At 40.7% G+C, this 23,125-nt stretch overlaps 1 protein-coding gene across 2 annotated transcripts in view; it reads right to left on the reverse strand.

Annotated features, from left to right (window-relative positions):
- The window catches only part of sept8a (septin 8a), a 45,372-nt gene that overhangs the window by 17,412 nt on the left and 4,835 nt on the right, over window positions 1-23,125 (reverse strand). For both annotated transcript variants that reach the window (XM_034206727.1, XM_034206728.1), the window contains exons 2-4: window positions 7,172-7,286; window positions 6,800-6,995; window positions 3,858-4,044 (exon numbers count right to left, since the gene is read on the reverse strand). In XM_034206727.1, the coding sequence (XP_034062618.1) occupies window positions 3,858-4,044; window positions 6,800-6,995; window positions 7,172-7,286 (498 nt within the window). The remainder of the gene's footprint in view (window positions 1-3,857; window positions 4,045-6,799; window positions 6,996-7,171; window positions 7,287-23,125) is intronic.

Consider the following 23,125-nt stretch of genomic DNA (forward strand, 5'->3'; position numbering starts at 1 on the left):
TTAAACATACCGAGGACCTACGTATAAACAGAAACCAACCTAAGTGCTGTGCTTAATATTACTAAGAAGGCATCCAAGACCATATGCAGCAACACTGTTTAGTGAATACACTCAGACAGAACCCCAACAGATAATAAAACAAACTAGGCTTCATCTCCAACCAGCAGCAGATGTGCAGAAACAAACATGCAGTTTGTCTGCTTTTCTCAGTACGGCTGCATTATCCCAGTCATTAACCGGGAGGATGCTGAGGATCCCCACAGATTCACTCATCAATTCCATTGTGTGCCTCAGAGCAAGAGCCAGCGCTTGTTCAGACTCAAATGACAGGCTCATCATACTTTATTGGATCATTAATTTACAGCAGGGCAGAAACAAACCAAGTTTATTAATTGCGATCCAGTTCTGACAAGTGAGGAGGGAGGGGACAGGGATGTTTGTTCACTTTCCACAAGTGGGTTTTCCAAGCTGGCCACGAAGTATTCCCAAATAGTTCTCAGTGTCAGGAGCCCCAGATGGGTCCATGTGTCCACTACAGAACAGTTAGCATGTAAATAATCATTGAAGACTTAATAATACTTGATTAACTAAAAATGATTCTGTCATATTTAAGAAAAACTAAACGTTAAAACAAAAGGACTCCTCTTTCAGACCCTTATCTCTCTTCCTGCCTTCATCCACCACATACCACACTCACTGGCTTCAACCATCCTCTGTAGGGAGGGGTGATTTACAAGAAAAACACCATTGTCTAGCCTTGACAGCCAACTCTGAGCAGTTCGAGCAAATAGTTATTTCTGCTCTGGATTGTCAGTGACAGGGCTCTTTCTTTCTTCTTCAGTTTAGGTTTAAAAGTTTATATTCCCACAGATTATACAACACTTCTATTGATATCTCAGCAAAAAAAAATACAAAACTAATGTGACCGTGGATCTTAATTCTACTGAAGATTGACTCAAATGCTTCAAATTGCAATGTAATGTATTACAAATATAACCATGTATTTTGGTGCTGGTTGATTAATTTGATAACAAGTTCCAGCTTCTAAAATGTGAAGATTGGCTCTCCGTTTTATAATTGCATATTTTTACGTGTTGGATAAAACAGTATTGTTGACGTTTTACTTACTAAGGACACAATCGGTTAATTGAAAAATTACCTGTATGCTGAATCAACAACCAAAATGAATCATTAATGAAGCCCTAATGTATCTGTGTCTCTTTTAGGCTAATAGAAGCAAGAAGGTACTCTTGTGGTTGGCCTGTGGGTATCTAGAGCTCATGAAAACGTGCTAAGACAGATAGCATGTGGCGAGCCACTGCTGCAAATTGCCAGCAGCACATTATTATTTTATCTAGAAACCACTGCATAAAAACCCACCAGGCCTGTAAAACAGAAAAGTGTCACATACACACTGTGGTCATCGACACTGGCTTGCTTTCAGATAAAACAAGGGTCATATTTCACAAAGTGAATAGATTGCAGGGACAGAGCCACAGGGGTCAGAGAGGTTCTCATGGCCACATCTAAATCTCAACACACTGCTTCACTCACAATGCTGTAAATCATTTTGGATAAAAGTGTGTCGCCAATACTACTGTCATTTTATACATTCAGGCACTGTGCAAAATACCTTTTCAGGGTGTGTCACCAAAATGTCCTTTACAGACATAATGGAGGTTTTCAAGGATAATGTTTCATATGGATGAATGTGAAGATTTTACTTTGCTTTCACTCATTAGAGTAGAGCAGGTAAGCAACTTCACAAAACCAATGCCATTTAGCTCAATGTACCTGATTTGCTGTGGTTCATATACTGGGATAAAGGTAATATATTTAGCTCAAGTACACTACCAAGTCTTTATTCAAAGCAAAGGGTTCAGAGAGTTGGCTGTGGTGCTTTGGACAGCATCAGGAGACAGTTGGCTACTGCAAGTGCCAGCTTTTGATCACTCTGTTGGCTGCTTAAGACAGAACAGAGGCTCAGTGGTCAGCGCTGCACCCTTATATGAAAAGAACTGCCGAGTTTGGATCCTGGCCCTTTCTATGTGAAGTCCTCTCTGCTGAAGAGGATTCTGGTTCTTGGCTTCGGCCACTTGGTCCTCAGGTAAAACTTGGCAGTAAAAGTAGTCGGGATGGCTCAAATTGGAATAAAAGATGTCAAATGGATTCCACTATAACCGTCTTCAATAAATTGTAATAATAATACATCAACATTTGTGTTAAGTGAACGTAATTTAAATATAGTAAAATAATGAATTCCAAAAATACGACAAAATTATTGAATCTGAAGCCCCCATTAAAACTTTAAACTGTCCCTTGCAAGGAGCAGTTTGCTGAATAATCCGGTCATTGTTTTGAAAAGTACCCGGAGATACTTGGCAGAGCTGCGTAGCCGTGCGCTGATAGTTGGCAGAGGTAAGTCGGCAGGTTTTGGTCACAGGCTGACCATCTGCTTTGCTCCTGATTCATTTTCACTGCCTCAACAGACAGGAGCAGGGCCAACTTCGTCATTCATGCAGCAGTGCTTTCCGAAACCTTGTGCTATGACAGGATGTACACGAGCATATACACATCCTTTAAATCATAAAAGCCAATACAATTTAATAGAAATGACATTTTGTCTCTACGCTGATGCAGCTTTCTCAGGTTCAGTGCTTACAAATATCCAAGGAGTTAATATGACCCTCCTAACCTTAGGTCGAGCGAGCAAATCTTCACGTTTGCCATTTAACTGCCTATTTCCTTCAGGGCTTTGAAATGTTTGGATGTGCTTTTTTCTGCCTTAAATTCCACCAAGATTCAGGATCAAAAACCGTTTGTGATATCACTGAGCCTTTTTCAAAAATATCTTAGGAAATCCAAAACGTCAAGAAATTGAATTAATAAATGTGTGTCATCAAGAAGAAAAATATGTATATTTCAATACCATAAACTTATAGACATTATTTGCTTAAAATCTATCTCTATATATTAATTTCGTCTTGATTGATCATAAGTAGCAATAGTCACAATGCCTTGCTATATTAGCTTAATCTTCAAAAGAAAACTTCTAATTAAACTGCTGACAAAGAAAAAGATTTTCCAGAAAATATAAATTATATAATCTCAACAATTACGGCTCCAATTTATACCTTAGAATTTGCCTGCTTGCCCATTTCTGTCACCGTCCTTCCCCCCCCATAACTAACTCTCCCCCGCTTTCACGCTCTAACTGCTGCTCTGATGAGATGTGTTTCTAATTGAGGCCAAGCCAGTGATTTGGTATCCAATGAGACAATGGCAAAACATGGATCTACCAACCAATCATTTGTGAGGGAAACTTGCACACGAGCAATAAAAAAAAAGTAACAAATCAATGTGGCTCTGAATGTAAATATTGACTTCTGTACATCTGACCCGTAAACTGGAATTTGGTCAAACACAAACTCAGTAATGACAATTATTTACACTGTAGATTACTGAATTGTGTTTGATCATATATAAATTGATATTATATAAATTGAAATTAAGAAAGTGGAATTGACCTTTCTTTCACAGCCACATGTTCAACCTTTTCACTTGGACACATGCAGCTGCTAAAACATGCAGGCTTTTAGGTGTGAAACCCCATATACTGTAGGGCAGGTCTTGAAATCCTGTACGTCAAAAGGGAAGCTTGCACATTCACTCGCTACATTTTTCTTTTAGATTTCTTATTCTTTTGGGACACACAGAGGCCCCACCACAACAAAACAGATCAGGGATATGCACACCTCAGTGAAAGCGAGGTCAGATTACAGCAACACTGACACTGGGAAAAGCATTTTGCCAAAGGGGGAAAACCACATCTCCTTTTGTGCTTGTGTGTCAGTTACCTTGCTGTCCAATTTTTTCATAGTGACGAGGTCCAGGGACTTGAGGGAGTGTCCTGTTGGGGCGATGAAATATAGGCAGATGTGGATCCTGGTGTCGTGGTAGTTAAACAGCGAGCGTTTGATCTTCAGCTCTTCCTGCAGATAGTTTTCAAACTGAGTGTCGATGTAGTCAACGATGGGCTTGTAACTGTGGGGAGAGCCAAGGAAGAACTATAAGGATTTTTATTTGTGGTTAAAAGCATACATATTTGGCTTCCAATTCATTTGTAATATTGTGAAATGAAATGTGGACTTGTCACGAAGGAAATTAAAAGCGATAGTTGTGTTTTCATGCGAGCTGATTCTACGCCAAGATTTCGGCTTATAGCTGTACAGCTTACTGCTGCATGAAACGTGTTCTCGGCTTGGTAGTTTGGTCACAAAAGTCACAAAACATCCCGTCCTCTTTTAGGCAAGGCAAGGCAAGGCAAGTTTATTTATATAGCACTTTCCAACACAAGGCAATTCAAAGTGCTTTACAAAAAATGAAAGAGATATTAGTGAGCATGTGTAGCATGTGTGTAGCATGTGTCACCAGTAGATCACATAGATAGACATGTACAATGTGAAAACATCAGAGGTTTCTAGTATTTGAGGTTTGAATTCTGAGAGTCAATGGTTTCATCAACAATATCAAAGCAACGTGAATTTTGATATTATATAAATTGAAATGACTGCTAGACAGGACTAACTCTGAACCAATACTGTAAGAAATGTGATTATTGTTTTAGGACTTGAGAGCTGATTTGTCTTCATCACCAATATCAGAAATCCCTTACCTTGCAGAGACATATGTGGAAACATTAGTCCTAACATAACATAAAGACGTTGCCTCTATAGTAGCTAATGCTATTAGTTGCCTTGTCACGTAGCCTGGTAGTGCCTTTTATTCTGAACGTTTTTCTTACTAGAGTTATTATCAGGTTAAATGTCAGTCCTTTCTTACAACCCTTTTCCAAAATGATATCTTATCTTTGTTAATGCAGCAGTACCGTTTGTCTCTGGAAGCTATTTTTAATGTCTTTCAACCCGGGCACCAGTCTGATAATGTCAGATGAGACCGTTTGGAGAAAATGTGTGCTGCATTCAAAGCAAGTTTGTTTTAAGCAGTTTATTTCAGTCTGCAGCTTTAACTCATTTAGCTCAGAGAGATGAGAATGACAACATTAGACCACATACTGTATTTAATAAACTGCATTACAGCTGCCACAAATGAAAGTCTCTTTGAATTGAGGTTGTAATGTATCAGTCACCATAGACGCAAGTCTTAAAGTCATAGTTGAGTTCTCACGAAATCACTTTGGCCTTACATATTATGCTGTTGAAGACTACATGATTTAATGTGCTGGGTTTGAATCATTTCCTGTACAAAGCTAACAGCGCATAATATAGATTGCATTAATGCTGGTTTCAGGCATGGCGTAAAAACTAGAGTGACCTCTATTTTTGTAAAAATGTGCATTTGTTTTGAGATTTGATGTCAGAAAAATAAGAATTGATAAACTCCTACCTCCCACATCTTAGCATTTTTATGACTTTTTGTAAGATTGATTTCATAAAATGTAATACCCATGAAGATGTATGTTTTAGATGAATGATTTCAATGCCTTTTAAGACTTTTAAAGCATCCAAAAGACTGAAGTTTGACTCACATTATCAAGTTTTTAGGAAGAAAAGTGGAGCAACCTACAAGAAACAAGCCCAAAATGCAAAGTTTCACGAGTATAATAAGACCGATCTTTGCATTTGTCAGCCAGATGTCATTGTGTGCTGGTGACTCATTTCCTTTATAATAGCTGTCTAATGCTAATAAATTCTTAACAGGAAGTCTTCCCACATTTTACAGCTCAGAGTGAGACATAAGTCCAAACAATATACTCTATATCCTCAGCCAGCAGCATGTTTACAGTCATCTGTCCTCTTCCTTCACATCTATCTTCAATCTTCTCACCAACTCTGACCTTTTGAGGCTCTCTCAGTGAGCATGTACAGTCCGCTGCAGGCTCTGTCCTTCAGCATGTTGGTTTATACGGCCTACAGAAAAGCCTCTATCAAAGGGCGTGAGAGTGCTGCTCGCTGGCTAGGTCACAATAAGAACAGTCCATTCCACAGCTGCATGTTTAAGAAAAAGCCATTTCCTCTTTATTGCTCTCCCAGCTCGTATTCTGTTCTATAGAGAACTCTCAAAACCTGGACTGATATAAGTTTGGGTCTGTTTCTCTCATTAGTATCACAAGCCAACATGGACCTAGTTTCGGCAAAACTATGCACTGTAATCTTGAAAGCTGAAATGAGGGTTTGCATTGGGATTGACAGGGAAATTAGTACCAGATGAATGGGTGTTGACGAATAGGACAAAACCGTTATAACAACATTTAAACTTTCCTCGTGCTTAAATGGCACTGTTTTTGTGCAGTAACTGTTTCTCTTATACACATTGTCGTCTTAATTCTGCAACAGATTGACTCAAAGTAAGGACGGTTTCGGTTTGATCTGAAGTTGGTTAGTATTCATATAAGAGTATGGCTTTATACTAGTTTACATTTGGTATGAAAGTATTTCATAAATAAATGGATTCAGAAGCTTTTCAATGTTTTACAGAAGTCTTGTACCCAAATATAACTTCGAGGAACTTGAGTATTTCCATTTTATGCTAATTTATATACTACTGTACATCATTTCAAATATTTTGACTTTGTACTCCTACAGTTATCAGACAGCTGTAAAACAGAAACAATTGTTTAACAATGCTTAAGCTATCATGCAGCAGGTAAACATGTAGGAGCAGCTTCACACTAAAATATATCGCTGAAATGCTGTTAAAAATAAAAATGCCATCATGGCATCGAGGCTTCATAATGCAACTATCCTCACATCATTGATAATCATTGTACCATCCTCACCTGTCCTCTTTGTTGATCTGATCACCGAAGCCGACGGTGTCAACAATCGTCAGTTTGAGGTGGACGTTGCTTTCTAGCAGGTCGTATGTTCGCGGCCGCAGATACACGGCATTCTGGTAATGGCTCGCCTCTTCGTTCTCGAACATGGTATTAAACAGGGTGTTCATTAGCGTTGATTTGCCGATGCCAGTCTCCCCTGTGGGTGGGAGGAAGTAGAGAGAGATGAGAGAGAGGGTTTTGTCACTTAAGTCACATAGAAGTAACTCATCAGCTTTCAACAAGGGTTCCTTGAATTGCTAATTATTAACAGTATTTACTAATCTAACTCATTCTGTTACACACATTGGTCACATGCTGTTGTTTGATACTCACCTACACACAAGATGTTAAAGCAAAATCCCTGTGTGACCGATTTACTGACCAACTGGTCAGGGAGGCTGTCAAATCCAACATGTCCGCCCAAGTTAAGGCTACGCTTCTCTTCATTCTGAAAGACACAAACAAAACATTAAAAGATTGCTCTGGTTGAATGGGAGGAAAACACACATGAGGAAGACATTAGTTGGAGTTAGGAAGAGCTGAAACTGAAGAATTCACATTCCTATGCAAATGAAAGACCTTGCGTGAGTACATTCGGCAGATGTAAAACTCATCGTCTAACATTATGAGATAGGGAATGCAGTGAGGATGAGCTTTACGAATAATCCTTCACAAGCATGTTGAGCTAAAGATATATTTCCACCCAGAGGAAAGATGCACTTTATAAGCGTGCTGAGAAATAAACTCAGTTATTAATACATGTTACTTATGGAGTTACAAGATGTAAGTTTAGCAGCCGTTTTGAATAATCACAACACAAACATTTAGAAGCTTCTCTTTACCATTGACACAGCACTGATGGGTCAACACAGCCACATAGTATAAGCAATGTGAATATAGATATACAACCAGCCATCTATGTTAGCCCCTGTATCATCATGTTTTCCAATACATTCAAATCGAGCAAAACAAGCTGCACCATATAACATGTGAAGAATACAAAAAAAGATCACCAATCATTATTGTGTTTTTTTGCTGCACAACCACACTAAAATCAATCTGCATTTAGGAGAGTGCTGCATACTGGAACTAAAAGCACAGCGTTCACAGATATACAACCAACCTAAGACCGAGAGAGAAAACGATTAGGTCGTAAGCGTTTTCACCTTTGATCTCCCCTATCCCACCCATCTGAAGGAGAGACAATTAGTGACAACAAGAGAGTGGAGCTGCAAAGGAGCAGACAGACAGCACCTTGAGATGAATGGGGCCACCGAGCTGCTCTGGCTCAGCCACGAAGGACTGCATATTTGAAGGGTGATGTCACCGAGCACAGGCAGCGAGCGGAGCACAACTGTACTAAACTGAGAGGGGGAGGCAGGCGCTGCATATATAGTAGATACTAGAGATGGGAACGATTAATCGAATATTCGAAATTATTCAGGTATTCGAATATGAGTTATTAATTTTTTTTTTGGGAGGGATGGCTAAGTTGATTACATATTATCAAATTGAATAATTCAATGTATAAGACAGTGCCATAGCTAAATGTGTTAGGTGACGTCTAAAAGTGTGTTTTGCTCCGCTCACCGGTCCCACAGCGGGCAGAGCTGCAGGTGCTGATTTCTCTCGTGTCCGGTTATACTTCACTCACGTTAATGTCCAAATCCATCAGATCTAGCTAGTTCTAGCCAATGATATGGCTGCTGCCCCTCCCTACACGCAGATCACGCAGACTCAAATCTCATCTTAGGCCCAAATGCGGCGCAAATGCGCTCCGCAGCCGTTGTGAGGTTCGAACAGTTCATGAGCGTGCTCCCCCGCCCCCTGTCAACACTCGCGACACATGAGTGGCCAGCCTAAACAACAATAAGCGCTGCTTGGCAACCGTGTGTGGCGGCAAAGTACATAGACATTTTGACTGGAGAGATTTAGTTTTGCCGGTATTCAACATATTTTACCAGTCATAGTCCGGCAATTATTTACACTCTAAGAAGAGTCCTACACAACAGACATGGCGTCAAAAATGAGTAATGTGTGGAAATATTTCGACCAGGTTAGTGAGTGCGGTGTAGAGGTCAAACTATGCCAAATTAAACTTATATATACATGCTATACCTTGCTATACCCGCAACCTCCGTTCCAGCTGAGAGGGTCTTCTCAACAGCTGGCCTGATTGTGAATCCCGCACATGAAAGCTGTAGGCCTATCTGTCAAACTGTGATCACCAGTTCAATACATTTGACAAATTCGACTTGGTTTCTACACTTATTTGAACATGTATTTATTTATTTCCAAAAACTATTTAAAAAAAAACGTTTTACATTTTTTTTTTGACCCAATTTTTTTTTAATATATGTGTACATTTCGGTTAACCGGTTAACCGTTTTTTGGGGATTCGAATATACATTTGCTTTCAAATTCCCATCCCTAGTAGATACGTTCTAAATAGGGATGTCCCGATCACATTTTTTTTCTCCCGATCCGATTCCGATCATTTGATTTTGACAATCGGCCGATACCGATTTTTCCCGATCCGATTTTTATGCAATGCATTAAGAGAAAAAAAGGTAACAGATAACGGCTGGTCATCCAACGCGATGAATTCAGCTATCTTGACTGTTATTTTTTTGGCCTTTTCACTGTTCTGTGGCAGTTTCTCTGTCCCGACTTCCGAGTCACCAGCTGAACGTAGCCTCTTACTGCTTCTATTAGACACTGCGCCCACTCTGTTGCCAGATTTGAGAGAAATAAGCAACCAGGTCTGAAAACAAGCCCAAAAGAAGCAACACATACCTGATGTTGTGTAATTTTAAACCAAAACTAAGTTCTCAGGATGACTTTAAGCTGTGAACATGGTCATTTTTGTTTTGTAACATTAAATAATAATAAAAAAATATTTTATAAAAAAATATGTTTTTCTCTCCCGATTCCGATCTTTTGAAAATCACGTGATCGGCTCCGATCCCCGATCACGTGATCGGATCATCTCTAGTTCTAAACCTGATTGAACTGTACTGTACAATAAAGGATGTGTGTGTGTGTGTGTGTGTGTGTGTGTGTGTGTGTGTGTGTGTGTGTGTGTGTGTGTGTGTGTGTGTGTGTGTGTGTGTGTGTGTGTGGTGTGTGTGTGTGTGTGTGCGTGCGTGTGTGTGCGTGCGTGCGCGTGTGTGTATAAATATATGGGGGGGGAGAGGGGCTTAACACCATTGGAGTAATCTGACATGAGCTGAGCTAGGCAATAGTGAGCTGAAGCATGCTGTAAGTTCATTAAATTACAGTAACATAACAAATCCATAGAAGCTGTATGCTTAAACACGTATTATACATCAAATCAAGCTGAGGAAATGTGTTTTATGGCAATTCAGGTAGCAGCATAGCCAGTCAAAAACATTTTTTGAATGAAATCTAGCTACTAGTTCCCTTTTTTGTCTGAAAGCATTTTTCGCTTTGAACAAAACCACCCAAATTAATGTGATGTTTGTGGCCTTTACAAGGATAAGGAGGAGAGCCTTATTGTTTGTTAATCATTGTTAACTCGGAGCTTGTCAAGCAGCATTATTGCTTCCCTCTGTGGTGTTCAGTTGGATGAATGGCGCTTGTGGAGTTATTGGATAGATTGCTCAAGGGGGAGGTTGTGAACTCTGGTATCAGGCCTAGAAGGAAAACCAATGCAATGACCCTCTGGACTCCTGAGTTGAGTTTAAAATTCAACAATTTATATTACGCATGCCCATTTTCCATCAACACTATGGTAGACTATGGTAGCTGCCTGACTTCACACAGACTCTTGCTTAAGGGCAGCTTGAGAAACTTTTTTTGTGTGAGTGGGAATTTTCTTCTTTTTTTTTTTAACCACAAGTCTGGACTTTTAAACCTCCGTTCACACAGGCTTACTCTATGAAATGACTGTGCCTTTTCAATACATTGTCCTTACATGAGACCTTATAAACATGGTTTCTGTGGTAATTGCTGCACATTTACAAAACCACATTGGTGAAACTATCACATTTAGAATAATAACAAAGCTCCTGACTCATGATATAATTCTAGGTTGACCTCCTACACAGAAGCAGACAGAGCTGTCAGCTGTGTGTGAGTGTGTGTATTAATCGCAGCAGGCAGATGGGTTTGTGACTGAAGGCTACAGAAAGAGCAGGCAGACCTGACCAGCAGTGTTATCTTTAAGGATCAGAGGGAAAAGAAGTGCAGACGTGGACAGAAACTCCCCAAGACGTGACCTGACTGAATATGTGAGGGTGTACTGGAGTCTTTGGTGGAAGAAGTAACACAATACTTTACTGGAGTAAAAGTATGTGATGTAGCAGTACAAGAAACAAACAATAACAAAAGTATTATCAGCTAAATATAAAAAAGTGTGAGTATAGCACTCATTGTTCGGAAAATAGATTATTTCAATATTTATTTATTCAATTAAGGCTTATCTTATTTTAGAATTACAGTGCCCTAAACATTGTCAGGTTCAGACAAATGAAACAAGTGTCAGTGAAGTAACATTTTTAAGTTTTTTTATTAAATCTGCTTGTTTAGAAATGTTTTAGAAATGAGTGTCTGTAGCTTAAAGCAAAGATGAATAATGCAAACCGTGCATTAGGATTAGGAAAAAATGTATTTTTACAAAAGTTGATTAGCATTGAAAAACAGGTTGCAATGTTCTGGCTGCACTGGCAGGTTTCTTCACAGAAAAAAAAGAAAAAGAGACTTACAGAAACGGAAGATGAAAAACAAAAAGTGGATCACATAAAACATATACATCTGTAAACTTACATAAAATAAAACGTATAATAATTGCCTTTGAAATGTAGAAGAGCATAAGTCTAAAGAAAACACTTAGCTTCCATGTAAGTCGATTTAGTTGTGCATGTGCATACAGTATAATAAGTATGTTAGAGCAACAACATATCACTGTTGTCATGTGAAAACATCTCCATATTTGGTCATTTATGTTCTTGGTTATAGTTTGGTTGCATAGTTCATAAAAATAAATGTTTCCCTCTTTCGAAGCTCTGCGCAGAGCAAACTGTGTGACATGAACCATTCGTCACAAAGCTAAAAATAAACCTGATTGACTAAGTTCCGCAAATATTTACATTTAATGACAACAAACATCAGTTATGAATGAGTAACCAGGCATCTGTCTACCACCCAAAGCTAGTTTAGAGAAGTAAAGAGCAGCAGCGTAAAGTATGAGAGGAATGAAAAGCTTCTGGTTAGCTGTGTCAGAGTGAGGAAACAACAGCAGTTCTCAGGCCTCAGTATCACCAGGCGAACAGGAAATGGCTTCACAGAGGGGCCCCAGGTGGCTCAAAGTCAAATGAGGCACAAACCATATAAGCTAGTTCACAATGCTGTGTGTTTGTAGCTGGCTGAAGTGAAAAGCTTCTTTCTGTCAGCAGTAGGCCTTTTTCACAGTCTTCTCACTTTCAGGGTTCTGGTATTGTGCATGCTGTCGCACTGTCATCGCTTACCGAGACACTTGAACAGAACAGAGCCGTTGTTAACGTAATAAGTAACAAATGTGCTTTTATTACAATAAGTCAACATTTCTCCTGTGAAAATAAGTCAAATAAATGCAGCTACATGGTGTGTAGCCTACATACTCCCACGCTCTGAATGACTATAACAGTGCCAGCTGTCGTTGTAGATCGTTCAAGTCAATGTTTAATGACTTTGTAGATGTATTTGTTTTATTATGTTGCTGATAACATGATTGATTATCTAATCTATGAAGTAAAAAAAAGTACTTATTTTGTTGAGCAAATTGTGATAGTCCCTGGATAACTTTAAAACATGATGATTTTCTGATGAGTTGTGAGGGGCATCTCTTTTCTCTGATTCACAATGAGATTTGTGTACGTTTATTTGCGTCCAACATCCGTTATAATGATATCCTAGGGGAGTGCAAGTCAAATTTGTCTAGAAATAAAAGCATCTTTATGCGTTCATATGTGAGGTATGACTTTATAAGAACCACTGCAGCTCTAACCGCTAACCATGTTGATAAGCAGACCAAATCGATAAGCCAAACTTCCAGCATGCACCTCACGCTGTATCTTTGCCTCACGTCTTTTCCATCTTTTATTCTGCCCCTACCTCCCAGTTTGAAAATACATTTGTCCAGAATTTGAATTTCAACTCAATGTAACAAACAAGTATTTAAAAAATTACTTTTATGGCTAAATACCATATCAGCTCAAGGCATAATCTGTAGCATCATCTTACTGAAAGTTATGTGACACAGATCTAACCCGATATAAACTGAGGGCAAACCCAAAATGTTTTCTGCACCCATCACTTTTGGGGAAAATCTCAAACATGACCTGAAATTCTCCTCTGAGTCATCCTCTCTCCTGCTGTCTCTGTATCCCCTCCTCAGATTCCCTCTTGCCTTCTGGCCTCCATTCCCACCTGATTTGAGTCTGACTTGTGTTTGCAGCCTCAGTGAGCCTCCCCCTGCAGTAACCTGACAGACATGGACACACACTGCTGCAGCATGTATGTATGTATGTATGTATGTATATATGTATGTGTGTCACACACACACACAGGGAAGGACTGCTTTGAAAAGGCTTCAAATATTTACAATAACTTGAGGTGCACTTTGTGTACTAGTTTCTCTTAAACGGCTTGTTTTCACATTAAATATTAAGACAGATTGTATTTCATATTTTCAAAATTGTATTTTTTTTCCTTTGAACACTTTGTTAGGTACTTCCCACTATAGATAGACATATACGTACATACTGAGACAGGATTATAAAGAATTTATGATTGTTCATGTTTTTGAAGCATGGCATGTATTCTTTTTACTGCATCGTATATAGCAGGTGTGGGGAACCTCCGGCCTCCGGGCCGTATACGGTCCGCGAGACCCTTTGGTACGGCCCTCGAGGTAATTTATAAACACACGGAAATGAAAAAATTAAAGAAATCTAGACCGCAAAAATAATTAAACAAGCGAGTGCCTGTTTTTCCTGGCCAAGGTCAGGGTCCTTGAACACAACACGAGCCTAACGTGTTATCACGTGGTATATGTCACCGGAATACTGCTCCGCCACTTCAACAATTGCAGTACCCATAATAGGCCGCAAGGTGAACCTCGAAAAGTCCTTTAGAAAAGAAATCCCGCTCCACAGAAGTGAAACTACACAATCTTTAGTTCATAAAAAAGAACGATTCATGCTTATCCACCAAAAAAAATTTCGTCGCTAAAATTCCTGCCAATTCTTCTAGGCACGTAATTATTGGCTGAACTATTCCCTTCGAAGCGTAATAATATCTTGGTCCAAAGTCGTGGCACGGTTCATCACGTGATCGTGCTACACCAATTGGGTAGCTGCATATTGTCAACAGAAGTGAAAGATGGCGGTCGCCATGGTTTCATCGAGTAGCGGAGACGAGGAAAACGCACCAGAAAGTCTCAAAAAGTCAAAATTGTCAACACACAAACATTGTTACATGCATATTACGTCTGTGAAGCACGAAAAGGTTGATTGTTTTACCAATACAAGATGGAATACGTACAGGACAAGCTTACAACGGTCGCTCGGCTTGAAGGGAGACTCTCGGAACGTGGTGGCTGAAAACCACAAGCACTGTCTTGATTTCGAGTTCGAAGATATTCCTGAGGACGCTGGCTTCCACCACACATGCTACATAAGGTTTACCGACACAAAGGCCATGACGAAGGTGGAAAGACGGCTCGCACGTGAGGGAGATCAAGACGTTAGGGAGGACCTTGAGGTCGAGCCCATCCCATCGACGTCTCGCAGCACGTACCGAAGCCAAACAGAGAAGCTACGATCAAGGTCAGGCCTGCCAATCGCAGGCTCTGGCCCCGTCCTTCCTGCCCTGTGCATTATATGCAAGATGAAGGAGAAAATGATCATCAAAGCAGGCAAGCGACAAAGGGATCAACTGTGTAAGGCTGAAACATTAAAAGCAGGTAAGCAAACCCCCTCCCCCACCCACACACCACACACACACTACACACACACCACACACACACACACACATATTCTCTGTGGTTGAATAACTGAAAGGTACAATTATGTGTGAGAGATACGTCAACAAACTCATTGAGTTGTCCTTTTTTTCCGTTTAGGCAAATTGCAGAAAGCTGCTGAGAAGAAAGATGACCAAAGTGTTCTTTTACATATAAAAGACAAAGACTGTGTGGCTCTGGAGGTGCGGTACCACAAAAGCTGTTACAGTCAGTACACCATGTTTTTGCTGAGACCTGACAAACCAGAGACAGAACAGTAAGTTATTTCTCCTTGGATTGCTTTACCTATTTGCACTACCACCAGACTGAAGTCCAGGTGTGTGTCGGCGATGGCTATATATATATATATACACATACACATACTTAACATTATAAGTAAACATCCAATTTCCTTCTGTTATATGTGCACACAATCACAACACTTATTCATTTATCCATTTATTTACTTCTCATTCATGTGTTGTAGGGATGAGGCAATGTTTGATGCGTTACAAGCTGTTCTGTGAGAGGATCATCCGCCAGAGGCTGCTTGTCAACAATGAGGTGCTTAGAATGGGCCAGCTGAGGCAGGCCTTCATTGACATGGTGAAAGCAAACGAAGGTGTTGATGCTTCAAACTACAGGTAACTGCAATGTAATACAAGTCTTATTATTTATCATGTGCAAGGCCAGCTTTAAACAAAATGTGTATGACAGGCCTGTTTGGAGAAACCCCCATGATGTGTAGTGTGTAGTGTTGTTTGTGATGATGTGGGCCTTTATTTGGCTTCTTTGGTGTTAAATGTGCTGTATGGCAGATAGGTTCTAGTCTGTAATGTCTTGTATCACCTCCACCACTCTGCTTTTGATGGTACTCCTGTGACTCGTAATTGTCACTGTTTTGTTGTGTTACAGACAGGATCTGTTGAAGAAGAGGCTGGCTCAAGATTTCCCTCAGCTAGCGTTTCACATGCCCACCAAGCGCAACGTCTGCGAACTGGTTTTTGCTGAGACTCTGTCAAAGGATGCACTCGTGGACATGCTACCAGATCCATCCGGTACGGAAACAACACAGTCCAGTGAATTGAGCCAGACAGACAGCGACAATGAAACAGGGAGAACAAAGTGCCAAACAACACATGAGGACACAAGGACACTGTATACAGCAGCGTTGTTTTTGAAAAGACTGCTTAGTGACACTCCTGGCATGTCATGCCCATGGCCTCCCACTTCTGAAAATGTAAATGTCACTGAATCTCAAACTGTTGTCCCCATTGGACTATACAATCTGCTCAGCTGGATTATAGGTTCCACTGAGGAGCCAACACTGGATCATTATGTCAACATTGATGATGACGTACATTTGAAAGTGTTGTCTGTTTGTCAAGACATTGTGTACCTTGCTTCCAAGGGCCGCAAGCAGACACCCAAGTCCTTGGCTTTAGGTTTAACTGTTCGACATTTAACTGGATCATCACGCATTGTATCACTGCTTAACAGACTGGGACATTGTGCATCATGGGACACAGTTTTGAGTCTAGACACTAGCCTTGCCCAACTGACACTAGTAGAAGGCAGAGACAAAATACCGAAGGGATTCTCAAAGCGGACACCCACAACACTTGTGTGGGATAACATTGACTTTGGTGAGGAGACACTATCGGGTCGTGGAACTACTCACCATACAAATGGAATTATGCTCCAGAGTGTGCCCGGCGAGCCTATGTCCACAGCAATCAGACAGCCACTGAGAAAGGGAGTTACCTCATTCATAGCCCCCCCCCCAATGCCTATACAACCTTACCATCAGTCCAAAAGGCAAGGGCCACAGAACTTGTGTCAACGACATGCAGAATGGACACCCACTTTGCTGTACAAGCTGAAATGGCATATGCTTTTGTGAAGTCCACATGTACGGATAGTTGTACAATCCCAAGCTGGACAGGGTTCCATACACTGCTTCAGGATGAAAACACTCTGCAGAAGTCCGCATTGTATTATCTTCCAGTCATTGAAGCCTCACCAACAGAGATGTCAACAGTCAACACTATCCTGAAGCGAAGTGTCCAGATTGCTGACCAGCTAGAACTGGATCATATAGTTTTAGTGTTTGACCAGGCTATATATGCCAAAGCACAGCAAATACGCTGGAAGGATGTTGAGTTTACAAAGCGTCTAGTGATTAGACTAGGTGAATTCCATACATGCATGTCCTACCTGAGTATTCTAGGCAAAAGGTTCGGAGATGCAGGACTGCAAGATATCCTCATTGAATCTGAAGTTGTTGCCCCAGGATCCATCAATGGGGTACTCAATGGCCATCACTACAATCGCAGCATGAGGGCTCATAAACTTCTATATGAGAGTCTGCAGCGCATCCGGTTTATCACCTTCATGGACTCCTTGCCACCCCAAGAGAGAGCTGCGTGCATGGATGTCATCACTGAGATGGAATGTGCCTTTCCAGACAGATTGATGGATGTTTTGAGTGCAGATCAGAGGTTTGATAATATGTGCTCGAAATATGCAGACTTTGTGCAGAGGAGGAGTACAGAGAATGCAACATTTGCTTTCTGGAGCTCATACATTGACATGATGCAGCTACTCCTCCTGTTTGTGAGAGCAACGCGAGAATCAAACTGGCAGCTTCACCTGTCAACCGTCCGGTTAATGATGCCATGGTTTTTTGCCTACGATAGAGTAAATTACGCTCGATATTTACCTGCATACTGGCTGGAAATGATGAATCTGCCTGTCACACATCCCTCTTGCCACAGTGACATGAATGTGAAAGGCCAGTGGACTGTCCAGCGACAAAGTGTTCATGGATTTGCCTCCATTGCTTGCGACCAGGCTATTGAGCAAACGCTTAACAGAGATGCCAAGACCAAAGGTGGCTGGACAGGGATCACACAAAATCGGTCTGCAGTGTATCGCTGGATACTGTCACAGCATGAAAGAGCCGCGATAGCAAGACAGTGTGAATCAATGGCAGGGATATCTCCTGAGCTACGGACAAGAAAAGACCTGGACAAGACACGCATCTCTGCTGATGCAAAGGCTGTGAGTAGAATCTTGGACACTATTGATTCCATGCTCAACCCTTTTGATGTACACCAAGACGGCATTGTGTGTCTTAGCTCTGGAAGAGTAGCAACAGGAGAAATCACAAAGGATTTGCTTGTTGCCTCAGAAAAGGGTGAAAATGCTGTAAAGGAGTTTATGGAGCAGAGACTGTTATCCAAAACAGTTGACATATTTGCCCCCATAATATCACAAAAACTCAAGACTCTCAGTGATCAGAAAAAGCCCCCCAAAAAATCTGCAGCAGGCAAGGAAGTGATTTTGCGTGCTGACAAGAAGTTATTTTCCAGGCTCCTCATCCTTGGCCAGAGCAGGAAAATTGAAATGAGGGAAATTCTGTCATATTCCTTGGGAACTGTGTCATATCCATTAGCAAGTGCTGATGGTTCACTTGCCAAAACAAACAAATCAGCTCTCATGGATCTATTGCAGAGCAAAGGTGGAGAGTGCTTGGTTGACAAAGTTCCAATAGGTGGTGCCATTCTTTTTGATGGCATGGCAGTCATGCAGGCCATGCCATCCAGACCAGCAACATTTGGAGAGCTTGCAGAGACCATACTGCAGAGCATACTCCAACTTGCTTTGCATCACAAGTGTACACGCATTGATTTTGTCACTGACCGGTATCCACCCATCAGCATCAAAAGCCTAGAACGGTCCCGTAGAGCTGATGCAGGGTCACAACTAATAACAATCTTCAGCCCAGATCAGAGAACTCCAACCCAGTGGAAGAAGTTTCTCTCTGACGGAAAAAATAAGGAAGCACTGGCCGAATTCCTTTATGTGGCATGGACACATGCAGACCTCACAACAGTGGGTAAAAACCTCAGCTTGTACATTGCCCATCAAAATCAATGCCACTGTGTAACTGTCATGGAGGGTGTACAGTCTGTTGATGTTGTTGAAGACCTGCAGTGTGATCATGAGGAATGTGACACACGGGTGTTTTTACATGCCCAACATGCTGCACAGGAGCACAAAGCTGTCATCATCAAGAGCTCGGACACTGATGTGGCAGTCATTGCTGTAAGTCTGCAGGCAGATTTGCCATGCAGCTTATATGTGTTCACAGGGACTGGCAACAGGACACGGATCATTGACATTGCCATGGTGTCATCAGCTCTCGGAACCAGTGTGTGTTCAGCCTTGATTGGAATTCACACGTTCTCTGGGTGTGACTCCACAAGCGCTTTCTATGGCAAAGGCAAAAGAAAGTCATTTGCTGTTGCATGTGAGAAAGATGACTACCTTAAGGCTTTCAGAAGTTTAGGTACTAACTTTGACTTGGAGCAATCAACATTTGCACTTCTTTGCCGGTATGTATGTCACCTGTATGATCAGCCAGCAGCCGAACATGTAAATGATGCTAGGTACAAGGCTTTCTGTATGGCATCATCGGCCTTGCCAGAATTAAGTATTCCCCCTACTCATGATGCCCTCCATCAGCACTGCAAAAGGGCAAATTACCAGGCAGCAATAATGAGGTCCTGTCTCAAAAGATAAATGAATGCTCCATCACCTGCTGGATATGGTTGGGAAATAGAGGATGGGAACTTACACGTCACCTGGATGACAAGAAATCCTGCCCCTGACAGTGTGTTGCATGTGATACACTGCAGCTGCAAAGAGTCTGCCTGTGAGAAAGGCAGATGTTCATGCTTCTCTGCAGGACTCTGTTGCACAGACTTATGTCATTGCTCAAATTGTGCAAATAAAAAAGAAACAGAGGAAGAGAACGATGACTGCCCTGACACTGACAGTGAGGAATAGGAATAAAAGAGCCTTCTTTCCATCTTTCTTAAGCTCTTTTCTGTTCTTTTGGTTTTAGTGCCTGGCCGACGCGCTCACACATCACTCATAGATACGTTTGTTTTTGGTACTAGAACAGAGTATAATCAGCAGGACTCTTTTAACCAGCTGATGCAATCACAGCACCAATCAGCCGCTCCGCCCAGCCTGACACCAATCAATTATACTACATTACATGTCCTTCTACTGTTTTCTATGTCATACCTTTTATATTTGTAATAAATCTCGTTTTTATGGTTCATCAGTGTTGTTTTCATTTGTGGAGGGATGAATGAGTAAATAAATGAATCAATGGACATTGGTATAAGTAAGGCAAGGCAAGTTTATTTATATAGCACTTTTCAACACAAGGCAATTCAAAGTGTTTTACAAAAAATTAAAGACATTAAGAAAATGGCATTTAAAATCAGTCATTCAAAAGAAAAGCTAATAAAAGAAACATTAAAAGAAAAAATACATGGATAAAAGTTACAGTGCAGTCTAAGATATGAATAGTTCAATTAAAAGCAGCAACAAAAAGAAAAGTCTTCAGCCTGGAAGTACTGCATTTTATTGATCTAAATTACTTAACGTAACAAGTTAACCTTCTTCTTGGACGCAGAAATCAAGTCATGTTTATTTTAAGAGTGCATTTAACGTGTACAGGGTAACAACAGACAGACAAAAAGTCCTCAGTCTAATGGAATAATCCCAATGAACCTAGCGATGTGAACATGGCAGTCCAGGAATGATAGTTTGATAAATATGAGTTTGATATACTTTATTAATCCCCGTGGGGAAATTGTTTGTAGCTGGAGTTGGCTGATAAACGCTGCTAGTCAATGTTGATTCGATGGTCAACTCTGTTCCCAGATAGTAAAACCTCTCACAAATACCGCGTATATAACGCAAATACCTCGGACTTAGTGATGTATTAAGACATATGACAAAACATGACATAAAACAAGCATACAGCACTGTTTAGAATCCATTTGGTCTGGTTTAGCGTAACCATGGCGGCCGCCATCTTTCACTTCTGTTGACAATATGCAGCTACCCAATTGGTGTAGCACGATCACGTGACGAACCGTGGCACGACTTTGGACCAAGATATTATTACGCTTCGAAGGGACTAGTTCAGCCAATAATTACGTGCCTAGAAGAATTGGCAGGAATTTTAGCGACGATATTTTTTTTGGTGGATAAGCATGACTCGTTCTTTTTTATGAACTAAAGATTGTGTAGTTTCACTTCTGTGGAGCGGGTTGAAACGATAACAGGGTTCACCTTATGGCCTATAAGGAGCCGTACACATGCCGCAGTTTTTGCGTGGCTGTGTCTTTAGTTGAAAGCACAGTGGCGATCTGTTCATCCGTCATACTGATCATACAGTCAATAACTTTGTTGTTATTAGCATCTGGTTAGCTAGCTATGCTAAGGAATATAAGAAGCTTTTTCTACAACCAGTGAGGTAGAGGTAAATCTTTATATGATCATTATAGTTATACAACATTAAGAGAATAAATGAAAAACTGGTATAAAATACTATATAACAGTACAAAAAAAGTTGTTATTAATAAACAAGAATACAGTTTAAAAAGGGGAGTGATTTGTAAAATATCCATAAAGAAAATGAAAATCTGCTTACAGTTCTGTTTCATATGGGTGTTGAGACATGTATCCATAGATCTCTTAATTTTGCTCTCAAAGTGCACCAGATTGATGCTTTAACTTCAACATTTGCATGCCCCCGGACCCCCTAGAGGAGAGGAGGTTAGGTCCCCCCCCCCCCACTTAAATCATGTTCACATGGATAGGACGCTAAATACATTTGCACACATCTTGTGTCCATATCTTTCTGTTTTGGTGGTCATGCCATAACCGTGCACATGCATGTATGCGCGAGTCATGGTAAAATATCTGGATTAAGAGGTTGCTTATTCTTTGCACAGCATGAAAGAAAGGCCAAATGAATGGGCTGTGATTTTAGTTTTTTTAAGCAGAGGTTGAGTTCAATCATTTGTACGGCCCTCGGAGGGTAGTAAAAATTGAAATGGCCCTTGAGAGAAAAAAGGTTCCCCACCCTTTATAAAGGTCAGGGAGGCTAAAGCAAATGGGGTGGGGGCAACATGACTTGGACCTGAGAACAAAAAGATGGCTAAAGGAAAAATGTATTATTTGATTGACAAAAAAAACTGATCACAAACATTTCCAAACTATGGATTATACCTAATGAAAACATCATATGAAACTGCTGACATGTGTTTTAAAAAATCGTGACTTCTATCACAAATACTCAGTTGGTTTTTGAAGGGTGAGTCATCTTTTTACCGACCACAGCATGCGGTTGGTGGACAGATTGGGGAACTCAGTCCGAGCTAAGTGTAGGTGTTAAAGTGAACTACATTTAAGCAACACTACTCTTTATATAAAGTTGATATCACTTCCTGTTCAATGAGCTTTACATAGATTTATGAAAGTGCCTGTTGTCCTTTGAATTGTAATAGTGTGTGTTGAATGGTACAGCAAACAATACAGTAAATATACTTATTACTCAGTCTTTGTTATACATATGTTCTCATGCTGCTACTTGTGCTAGCTGTAATGCCGTTGTGGCAAAAATGGTTGAGATTAGGACGTCATGTGTGTGCCATCAGGAATTCAAAAGCTCAGAGATAAAAAAAGACTTTCTGTTTATTATCTAATCAAATGCCCTCACTTTTTCTCTCTCTGTTAGTCACGCAAAACCATTGAATGGCCACATTACTGCTCATCCTTATCACTCATCTCTGCCCAACAGGAAGGACACAAAAATGAGAGACGGAAGATAGAGGAACTGTTTTACGAGATAGACTTATCTTTAAATGATTGTTCAAGAATCGAGTTTACCTTTTAAAACTGAAAGGAGAAAGATGAATAATGTATCGTAATGAAATCATTTTTATTGTCCTGTGAGCTATGTTTTAGCCAAAAGATACACTTCTGTAATTTCTTTATCAATTAGAGGTAAAAACTCATTGCATGTAAGCTTTCACACACGCTAAGGATAAGTATTTAAGATCTAGACCAGGGGTCGGCAACAGCCGGACCACGGCCCGGACCTATACGGACTAGGGGTGTTGAAAATAATTGTTTCTACGATGCATTGCGATGCGGACGATTCGGTCTCGATGCAGTGACGGAAGATAATCGGTTATAGCGTAGTAACATTGCTTCCTGATTTTCCGGCCGCGGCTTTACTATAACGTTTTTTTTTTCTGTCACTTTAATATAAAATCGGTCGGTGACGCAGAGATCAGGGAACAGACGTGACAGCGGCACAGCAACACCAAACACGGAGCAGTCTGCTTTATCCACCAACACAACACCACCAGTCCAGAACCAACAGCAGAAGGACGCGCTCTGAATCA

This window comes from Gymnodraco acuticeps, unplaced genomic scaffold (assembly GCF_902827175.1).
Source record: "Gymnodraco acuticeps unplaced genomic scaffold, fGymAcu1.1, whole genome shotgun sequence".
NCBI lineage: Eukaryota > Metazoa > Chordata > Actinopteri > Perciformes > Bathydraconidae > Gymnodraco > Gymnodraco acuticeps.